The 10,704-nt window shown below is 42.3% G+C and overlaps 1 protein-coding gene and 1 long non-coding RNA gene across 10 annotated transcripts; one reads left to right on the forward strand and one right to left on the reverse strand.

The window, feature by feature from the left end:
- Positions 1-398: 398 nt before the first annotated feature.
- Positions 399-5,135, forward strand: LOC124706761. 9 transcript variants are annotated; one of them, XR_007004551.1, is made up of 7 exons: positions 399-1,037; positions 1,115-1,442; positions 1,826-1,898; positions 1,982-3,207; positions 3,290-4,451; positions 4,536-4,617; positions 4,849-5,135. It is a non-coding gene; the product is annotated as an uncharacterized LOC124706761 (long non-coding RNA). The 9 variants fall into 9 exon arrangements; XR_007004557.1 differs by having other exon boundaries at positions 1,985-3,207; XR_007004554.1 differs by having other exon boundaries at positions 2,036-3,207.
- A 603-nt stretch (positions 5,136-5,738) lies between these two features.
- On the reverse strand, positions 5,739-7,458 carry LOC124647975 (transcription factor TGAL1-like). The gene is made up of 8 exons (XM_047187813.1): positions 7,390-7,458; positions 7,157-7,231; positions 7,002-7,061; positions 6,830-6,907; positions 6,680-6,731; positions 6,340-6,611; positions 5,982-6,230; positions 5,739-5,885 (listed from the first exon to the last, which is right to left on the reverse strand). Exons 1-8 carry the CDS (start codon positions 7,456-7,458, stop codon positions 5,739-5,741), a joined length of 1,002 nt encoding a protein of 333 aa, XP_047043769.1.
- Between the last annotated feature and the right edge of the window lie 3,246 nt (positions 7,459-10,704).

Here is a 10,704-nt window from a genome sequence, read left to right on the forward strand (position 1 = left end):
ATGGTGCAAGTCGCGAGGCTCTGCACTCTAACTTCTTCTTATTAAATGAAATTAACGCAAGTTTTCATTTCTTTCAAAAGTAAATTCTAAGATCACTTAAGGTTACATTTTCCAGAAGGCTCTTAATTAGTTCTGTCTAAAAGCTGCAACCTAGTTTAGCACAACCAAAACGAGAGTACAGGTGGAACGGTGGCCATGAGCAGACCTCTCATAATGGGCAGGAAATGAGTACATTCGCTTCTTTTTTTTCTGAACGGATTCCAGTTTATTCTACAGTAATAACTACTATATTAACCGGCAACACACATCTTTTTTGTGAGAATTTTGGGGAGGCTAGGAGATTAATCTGGTGCTAACACGTATGTGTTGTATGCCACTTTATTTTTTGATGTAGGCCTTTGGTGCTCTGTAAGAATTTTGGGAGAGTTCTTTTCTTTCTTACTACATTGCTGTCGGGCTGTTCTGGTGATCCGATCGTGTAGACATTGCCAATCGTGACCCTGTATTCTCTGATCGTGGTGGGTCCAGTCTGAATCGTGTATGCCTCCACGGTCGACAACTAGGTCAAAGCGGTGGCACGATAACCCATGTCCCATCTCCCCTGCTTCCTCTCTTCTTCCTCCGTGCGTGTGGGCGTCGTCTTCCCCGGAGAGAACCGGGGCGTATCCCCGTCGAGCCCTCCTCCCTCGGCTACCTTCCCTCCCCTGCCACCTCCGGTGCCTCTTGGCTCTTGCCCCTATTTCTCTCTTTCTTTTCCTCATTGGCTGCCGCTCCTCCTGACTGCTGAGTCCCAAGTACAGACATCGTCTGGCCAATCTCGATCCCCTCCCCACGTGAAGCATCTATCCCTCCTCCCGGACGACGGCCAGGTGAACCGTCACATCGAGGCCGTCAAGTATGGCCTGGACTGTGAGCCGCGGTGGAAGCGAGCAGCCGGATGGCGGACCATGACGGACTCCTTACGGCTTGGCGTTCTCGACGGGCCTCCTAGACGACTGCGGTATCGCGATCTTCGCTCTATCTTCCGCTCGGCCAACGTATGTGTGCTTTCTTTGTTCTTCGTCTGCTTGATGTTTCCTTCTTTTCCCTATATTGATTTGTTGATGTTGCTTAGCGATGTGCCTCCGGATCAAGCCGGAAAGGGCGCCGCCTGTAGGAGTGGTGCATGGGGTTGAGGGGTTGCCGGAGGCGGTTGACTTGGAGGGAGAAAGGAGCAATGGTTTGTGGCTTAGGTCGTGCCAAACAGGGCAGGAGGCAACGAGGGAGCCAGCCGCGTCGCCCTGCACTGTAAGATATTTCCCCGTGACCTCTAAGGCTCTAACTCAATTAGATTTTGTCAGAAGCGGCTGCAGTCCAGCATGAGCTTGGGGTCAACAAGCAGGGTCTTGGGAGCGGTCCAGAGAGGATTGAGAAATGTGGAAATAGGAGGCTATTCATGTAAGGTACTTCGCTAAATTTGATGTTTCAGCCTACTTACTACTGCTTCCCAGTGTGGTTGTGATATGATGCATACGAGAATGTGCAACATGATTGTTATATTTAAGCCACTAAATCGTTCAAACCAGTTTTTTCTAAAATCTTAGCAATATCTTCACTCTTCTAGGGGTGATGACTTTGGGTGTATGTACTACTGTAGTTATTCTGAACATGGCAATACAAAAGGCAAGAAATAATTACTAATAGGAAGATATCTCCCTTTATTTACTAATGCATAGCAGACATGCTTTTAGGATTCTAATTAGTTCATTTCAAATTTAGTATCATGGATGGAGAGTTGATCTTGTAATCAATCTGAATAAGTGCATAATAATTTGCAATTTTTCAGAGAACAATATACATGGAAGGTCTAATTGGAGGCAGTTACAAAATTGCAACCACAATTGCAAGAGGAAATTAAGGTATGTTCTTCCTTGCTAGATAAATGTTTGTCTTTGCATTTAATTAAGAAGGTGATTCGTTAAAGTTGCTTTCTCGAATTCAGAAGGTAAGATGAAGAGAGGGTCAGTTTTAACACTCTTCATAGTATTCTGCATAGAGGTAATTTTGTTTCATGTGAACTGCTGGAATTCAACCGATGGACTATTAGCAAACTTCTGAAACTGGCTGGCCTCCAACAAACTTTTACTTCTACATCCTGCATAATGGACTGGATCTCAAGAAATGGAGGTGTATGCCTTCTTCCTGCAGGTATTTCTTTATCTCTGCATAGATTTTATGTGCAGTAGTTTTTATACAAATGTTCAGAGGCGACAAAAATATAGAGGGCTATCCATCTTTAGGAGAAAAGAACATCTTTTTGAGGCATAGATGGATTGATTCTGTATGCATGTATATTTTACCGGGATGTTCTTATTCATTGCATCTCCATCTCTTAATTGATGTGTTGACTAACGACCTGCCGGCCCGTGATACAAAGTTTGTCATTAATGATTGTAAGAATATTGGGTAATTTAATATAGTGGTTCATGTAAAGATCGCCTACGTGTTGAAGTCAACTCTTCATTTTGGTGTATCCTTTGTTTTAGACAGAAAATAATAATGCCGAAAAAGATTCAGATTAATGTGCAAGTAGTAGCAGGTTGAGACGATAAAACAGGTGGATGGAATGGATTTTTTGGTCGGACGAGGTGTCTCAAATTCCTCCATGTAGGACTGAAATATGTGGCTAATAACATATGGGAAGGACCACCTGTAGATTTGAGAGTGGAAGTTCAGGTGTGTCCTGACTCACAAGCGAATTAATTAACAAATAGTAATTTCTAGCATGTGCCTCAAGCCAACGGAAAATTTAGTTTTATGTTTGCACTGTTTCTTCATTATTAGAAAAAATATACTTATTTGATTCTGCACCGCTTGCTTACATGAAATGATTCCATGGGAGCTTGACTAATAGCTAGCTGAGCTTTTATGAACTCTACGGATGGACAATCATGAGGAGATGGACTGGAGCCATGAGGCCATTCCACACACACATCTGAAGCTGGAGTGTGTCAAGTCCTCTGCGTTGAAAAGCAGCATGTCCCTGTGGATGTCCCTTGTTGGACAACAAGAGGATGTCAAATGTGTCAACCCTGTAGCACATAATTCATTTTTGGTGTCCCATTTTACCTTAGGTGTGCAATTTGATCTGCTCAGTTTCCTGCAGAAAATACCTTTGATATTTGGATGATTTATGAGTGCCCATCCAAGACACTGAGGTTCAAATAGGTATATAGTTCCCCTATTTTTATTTTTGATAATACAGGGTTGTTGTTGTTGTATCTGAGTGAGGATATTTTTTTTGTTGAAGATTTAGATGGCCACAACGTTAAATAGGTTCAGAAAGTGTGACACAAATCGGAATGCTGAAGTTCCAAAGAAAAGATGCTTTCAGTATGAAAGCCCCCTGGTGTCCTGAAGATTCTGATCATGTTCATTTTCGCATCCTTGGTGTGTCACTGGTATATTATATTTTTTTATAGACAATATGCACTATCATTTACCTGTGTTGAACATGTATTAGAGGTATAATTTCTTTCAAAGATCAGTCATGAAGGTATGTTACTACTTCTGTTACATACTTTTTACTGAAAATATGCATTGCCATTTAGCAGTGTTGAACATGTATTAGAGCAGAGTAGAGGTTAATTTCACCGAAGTTTAATGGTAGATATTTATGTTTGTTAACAAAAAACTTGCATCCCGCATTATAGGTGTATTTTCTTAATATGATTAAAAGAGAAGGGCAGGTACGACCATCAAATTAGTTTTCTTCAGATCGACCAAATTGGATGGATATATTATGTGTGAAATTTGGCTATTTAGTGGTGGATAGTTTATCACCATAGTCTGATTCTCTTTTCATAACTTGGCAAGCTGAAAACTATTTTTTCTTTCAGACAAGCGTTAACTTATGAGGTGAGCTACCTTCTAAGAAACATAGCATGGCCTTTCTATCTGTCATTTTGGGGATGGTAGATTTTTTTAATGGTCAGTCTTTAAATGTCATAATTTGCGCACAAATCACTGGAGTATCATGCACCTCAAATCCACACCAACCTAGATTTCTATCACTCTATACTGAATTAATTTCGGTATGAGCCACCCACAAGTCAAATGGTAGGCTCTATGTGGCTGTGAAGCCATCCATTCTTTCGAAGTGCCTGGTAATTGTAGTCAACATTAGGTGCTTTCCTACTGTGAGGCAACACAACTGATATTATCATTCTTGTTGTTGTGTCCGAATTAAACTTTGATATCATTGCAAGCTGTTCTAATATCCTCATAGTTGCACATGGCTTGCCAATTTGTTCAGTGTGTTGGATGATTTAATTTAAGACTAATTATCTTCAGTGACAACCGGTAGTACCTAGCCCTATGATGCAAAGAATGTTGGACGAAACCTTACCTCCATGACAATGCATAAAATAGCCCTAATTAGTGTCGGTGCCTAAATACGGCGCAGAGCCAAGGTATATTTCGTTATAATTATAATGTTATTTAACAAGTAACCTGTGTATTTTTGTCACTTTTATCTTATCCTTAACTGTACTCAGGGCCTTACATGATATTAATTGGCTTCCACATCACCTCTTCACTGCAATGGTGCTAACTCTAGCAATGTTCTTGGCCACACCGGTAAATACTTATCTCAGATTGTACAGGCATCCTTCATGTGTCTATCATATACCATTGTTATAGAGATAGCACAACATATAAATTACTAGAAGAGTACGTTTCCATGAAAACACAAGAGCATTACAACATTGCACCTCTGTTTTCAAATCAGCCAAGAAAATAGAAAGCATGTTTGCAGTAACATATTCGAATTTTCGCTTCTGTACAGGCTGTAACTTTTCCTGCATACAGGCTTGAAGATATCTCCAGCTCTGTCAGATTTCTTTTCGTGGGGAGAGAGCTCTACTGGTTGAGTATTGGCAATACACTCTGAAGTGGTGATGGCAACCACCAAAGCTGTGCAGTTTCAGACATTATCACTAAGAGACTGCTAAGAAACACTACGTAAATTGGCTTCCATCTCCATGAATATATTCACATATCCGTTGAAAATAACATTATGTACCAACTCTACAAACTACAATGCATGTCAAATCATGAAGTCGGAATAGTTCCTATAGATTGCAATGTTTTGTGTGCCATATTGTGTGAACTTGGATTCCTCTTTTCTGCAAACTATCAATCTATCTTATAGTAATATATAAGCCCTATTTATCTTCACCAACAAAACAGTATAATGCTGGATATACCACTCCTGAGAATTTAGGGCATAATCACCCGCGGAGCAACTGGAGTACTCAACACTGTAGTAGTACAATCGGTTGTCTTTCTCTAGCCAATAACACGGCAAGAGGTGGACGACCTACACCCACCAATGACATATTATGGAGACAATACATTGAACACGGTTGAGGAGAGTATGCAGGAAGTACTATTCTTAGATAAACTGCCACGTCAGTGCACTTTATTATGTAAGAATTCCAAGATACATTGCGAGTAGACAATGCAGGCTACACCAAACAAAAGATGTTGAGCTTAAACCACGTTTGACCAACAACTTTGTATAGAATCATCTCAGATGCATGTACACCATTCTTACAAGGGTATGTTAGTACAATCGATCAGCCTTTCATGTTACTCTATAGGCGCGGCGTGCCGGCGCGCCAAAGTTTGCTAGTAATATAACTGACTGTCGAAACATAGTTCCCGTTTCGAAAAAGATTGTCGAAACTCAGTTCATTTCACGTGGACGGACGTGCAATCCAGAGGGAGCTCAGAGCGCGCAGCCGAGAGAAGTAGTCGCTGATCGCGAGCAGAGCTCGTGCACATTGGCGGGTGGTCAGTATCCGCTGCACTTCCTGAAGAATCCGAAGCCGCAGATCATCAGCCTGCAGAACGGAAGAATCACCAGACAGCAGTTCAGCAGCATCTGAGCATGTAACACACATAACTTTACGGTACAACCATGGGCAGGAGAAGTCTACCTGCCGCAGGAGGATTTCCAGAGCGCCAAGCTTTGCCACCGCCATTTGGCCCGTGTAATCGCCAGAGGGGCCTGCTGTGCGGCACAGGGACGACGACGATCCCGACGCGGCGACGGTTTCCACGACCGACTGCCGCAGCGCTTCCATCTCTCGAGAAAGAGCGTCTTCGGCTTGCTGGGAGGAATGTTGCAGCACAGATATACTATCGAGCTGATTCTCTGTCAGGGGTTCCAGCCGACTCGCGAGTAACTGCGGCAAATGCATCAACTTCAGAAAGAGGTAGCCCAATGTAGGGAGGTGACAGAAAAGAGTGCAGTTCATCAACAAGCTTTGACGACTGGTGATTGGATATTGGGACCTTGAGAAGCTCCGATGGCCGGAAGCCGCCGAGCCAGAGGAAACACCTCTCGACGGGGGTCGTCCACGTTCCCGACAGGACCTGGAAGGCGTCGGCCTTGGCCGCGGCATCCTTCAGCCTGAAGATTTCGTGGCAGCGTGCCATGATGGCGTCAATGATCGCCTGAAGGTCGCTGTCGCCGGCGTGGGCGTTGACGGCGGCTCTGAGCTCATCTAAATGCTTGCTGTGCTCCTCCAGCCACCGTGCGTACTCCACTCCGAATGCCAAAGCCCCTGTAGATCGGAAGATGTGGTGGTTTTTCACAGGCCAGAAGACAGAATGTGAGAGTGGTTTCTGTTACCATTTCCATTGGCTGAATGGGGCTGATCTCCCGAAGTAGAAACCAAAAAGCCCTGAATAAGTAAGCAAAGAAATTATCACTTACCAGCATATATGTTGACAACTACGCGAATGGATAATGTAGAATCGGGAAAATGAAGAGCATATATACCTGCCGGCGAGCACGCTGGAGCTCCTGCTCCAGCTGAGCCAGTTTCAGGTTGCTACTCTCAAGCTGTTGGACATATGCCTGGGGAAGAGGAGGAGGATGAAATGGTGGATATGAAATAAGGTTGCCAGAAAATCCTTGCCCCAAGATGTTCAAAGGAGCACGTGGATCGTACCTTTTTCCGTAGCCGGCTTCTCCTTGCAGCTTCACGGTTTTGGGCAAGACGACGAAGTGTCTGCCAGTTAACAAAATTGAATTCAAATCTATAACAGCTTCATCACATGATCCATTTACTGAAGGTGTAGTGATCACTATCAGTTGTATGGATACCTTTTGACCCTGTTTACCATTTGGCTTGCCACTAGATTCTGAAGGTGTGAGCGCACCAACATGCCCCTGTTCGAACTTCGAACTGATCAGTACAGATAAGTTGAGTGAACATCATATGCAGCAAACACTATGCTTGAAACAGTTTTTGCACATGCGTTGAAATTGAATAGGGAGACTCCATTCTCGAAAAAAAAAATAGGGAGACTCCACGATGCCAAGGATAAAACAGTTACCGCCGGGCTCATCTTCTCGACGTCTAGATCTGTGGATGTATCAGTCCCCCCAGGGCTCGCGTAATCCATGCCCGACTCTTCCCAGCTACCAATTACGCCCGTTGTTAATTACTGCTAACAGTTAGCATAGCCAGATTTTGTTGTGCAGCATGAAGCAGGGAAAACAGCTGCTGGAGCAGGTTTTCGGAGTAGAGTCACGCATCAGTATTCTGAAGAAAAACATGGGACAAATCGAGCCACTCATTCAGCAAAAATAAAATCCAGCAAAGAGAATGCAGATGCAAGATCGGTGCAGCAATCATGGGTCGAAGATATGATGATTACCACAGAATGAAACCCGAACAGTTCACAGATACTTTGGGAGCTCTCTCGCCAACAGAGGAACAGCAGCAGAAGAAGGTAGTAGAAAGAGTTGCACCATATATAGGGCCAACAGATCACTAATCCTTAGAGAACTGGCAGACGATGTATATATAGCTCCAGTTAGGAACGGACTCAGTTGGGCGACAAATCTGTTGTATAGGTTACATCAAATATCTTCCGATATCTTTCATCATCTTCTTTTGTTCTAAAATGAAGTATCTTGTGGTATCTCCCTGTAATCAAGGATGGTGGCGTGATGTGCATATCTAGCTGCTAGCTGACGCTGTAGCGCAGATACAGAAATCTGTGCTAGCTAGCACGGACACAAGTGCACGTAATTCAGAATCGATGCGGTTTATCGCAGATATGGAGTAGACAGGCTGGATTCTTTCTTTTTCACGATCGGACTACCGCGTGCAAGCATCATCCAATGTGTCGTCTCGTCGTGTGTACAACAGAGACGCGACGCGACACACCTCATGTGCCTTTGCATTAGGCTGCATAGGTTTAGATGTATCCATTATGAAAAATGAATTTCAAATGTATTTCGAAATGTTCAAAAAATCCAGAAAAAAATCAAAGTATAGATGATGATATTCTATGTTCACACACAATGTTTGTAGTAGAAAAAGACATTTTTGTGGTCCGTGTAAAAAATATTTCATCAAAAGCTATTTTGGAGTTATACATGCCACCAAAAATATCCTTTTTTTTATGAAATTTTGTGTACGGACATAGAATACCTAGATGTACACCTATATTTTTTAAAAAAATCTAGTCAGTTTGAAATACTTTTTATATGCAAGGGGTGCATCTACACCTACGAGGCATAGTGGGTTTCCGGGTTTCCCTCGCCTTTGGTGGCTGATATGGCATTAGGAGGCGGGAAACCCCCCGATTTACGCCCGAATTCTAGTTCAGTTTTTCTACCATGTTTGGTTTGTCTTTTCTCGGTGAATGCGGCATCATAAAGATAAGAGTCTCACCACTCCATCTCTGTCCCTGGTCGAGACGGGGAAGCATGTATTGTTTTCTCCATGCAACTCCATGTGTAGTTTTGGTAACTAATGATAATTTCTATAGACTATTATTTGGGCTGAGTTACTTATAAAGGGTTTGTCTATAGCAGGGACGGAGCTGCCTTGGCAGCGCTGGTGTCAGCTGACACCCATAGAAAATACAAATTTCTTCACTAATTATTATTAGCCAGTGTTAATTTGTAGAGAATGAAACCAGTGAGTTGAAGAGATTATAGTGCTGACCCCAATGGTAGTTTTTTCTAGCTTCGTCCCTGGTCCATAGGCAATGCTTGAAGGCCATGTGTTAGATTCAAGGTTGGTTGCCATGCTGAGAATAATATGGTTTAAGTATTTGGCATCAAGACCAATGGTTCAAATATACATATTTGATACGATCAAGTGAAGATCAAGTGATAGCCAAGATGTTTAAGGTGTGATCCGAAGATTGACCATGTAATATTTGAGCCTATTGGAAACATGTCTTGAGGAAGAAGATTCCGTGAACATTCACGGTTAACTTCAAAACATCATCATTATGAAGAAATAAGAATTTATTTGAGGCTGATCAAGTTGAAGCACAAATTCAAGATGAACATATCAAAAATAGCATATGCTTTGTCATCTAGTTGGTAATAAAGGATATCTGAAGATATGCCTAAGAAGAGGCTCTCCCATAGTAGAGTATGGGGAAGAAACTCGCAAGACTTCACTGAGCAAGCGCAATCAAGAAAGGTTTTTCATCTTGAGACAAATACGATCATCATCATTAAGGTAAAGTGGAAAATGGTAAGGGGAAAGGTGTGAATCTTGATAGTTGTTCTATCTTACCGGTCTCATATTTTGTTAGTTGGAAGACCGGGTTATAGGATAGATATGTGTATAATCAAGAGAAGCTCTCGAGTGAGTAACTTAATTGGATTTTTCATAGAGATATCAAACCTTTGAATCCTTAGCATCATATCTATTGGTTGTTATTTGGTTCTTACCCTTGTGAGGTTTAATAGCTTGTGGTTATTTTCGTGACAAGCTCTAGTTCATCAAAAACGGATTTCATATGAAAAACTTGATGTGTTTTCGATATTGGATTTTATAATTCTTTCTGTAGAGAGGTTCCACACCTATATATACTTGGTATTTTCTCATCTTTTTAGTTCTTTTTTATCTAAAGTTGGTTCTACTTGTCATTATCTTTTCACCAAAATTGGTTTCTTCTTATTCGTAGTTTGAATGTGAAAGATCTTGTAGTTTTGGTTTTAGAGGTTTTCTATACGGAGACTCTTGTGTACTTAGATGGGAGACTACGGAGTGCAAAGACGGGTGACTTTGTCCTAAGCACCCAAAGACTCTGGCCTTGCTGCTCAGCGTTGCGTCCAATCACGCAAGGTCATGTTGTCACTCGGAAGTATGGCCAGATACTTCGGTTTGGAGACTCTAACCTAGCTCGGCCAAGCTGGAGACTCCGGTCTCCCGAGGTCAGAGACTCTGGTGCATGCCAGAGACTCCGGAGTTAAGTTCCTAGAACTGCTAGTTTTTGAAGAGACCTATATAAATCCTCCTTCTTCCCCAACTGAAGGTAGCTTTTCTGATTTCTCCCTCCTTCGTTGTTGGCCTTGAATAGCTTACCCTATATCTCTATTCCTCCTATGCTTCTTAAATATTTTGAGGAAAAACTAAGAGGAGATCTAGATCTTCACCAATCAAAATCCTACCTTAGTGGGGGAATCTATTGTATCAAGATCTTGGAGAAATTTGGTGTTCTCATTCTTTGTTTTCTTATCTCATGTTCCTCCATAGCAGTAATTGTTATGGTGGGATTTGGAAGAGAAAGACTTGAGCACTTTTAGTGTTCTTTCCATTGCATATGGTGCATCGATTTGAGTTCTCCACAGAGATTCGGGTTGTAAAAGTTTTTGAGATAATTACTAGCGGGTTC

The sequence above is a fragment of the Lolium rigidum genome, chromosome 4 (genome assembly GCF_022539505.1).
Source record: "Lolium rigidum isolate FL_2022 chromosome 4, APGP_CSIRO_Lrig_0.1, whole genome shotgun sequence".
NCBI lineage: Eukaryota > Viridiplantae > Streptophyta > Magnoliopsida > Poales > Poaceae > Lolium > Lolium rigidum.

Coding starts and splice junctions, on each gene's coding strand:
- LOC124647975 (XM_047187813.1), bottom strand. CDS start 7,458: ATGGATTACGCGAGCCCTGGGGGGACTGATACATCCACAGATCTAGAC. Junction 6,732..6,829: donor TCCAGCGTGCTCGCCGGCAG/GTATATATGCTC, acceptor TTACTTATTCAG/GGCTTTTTGGTTTCTACTTC. Junction 6,231..6,339: donor GGCCATCGGAGCTTCTCAAG/GTCCCAATATCC, acceptor CATTTGCCGCAG/TTACTCGCGAGTCGGCTGGA.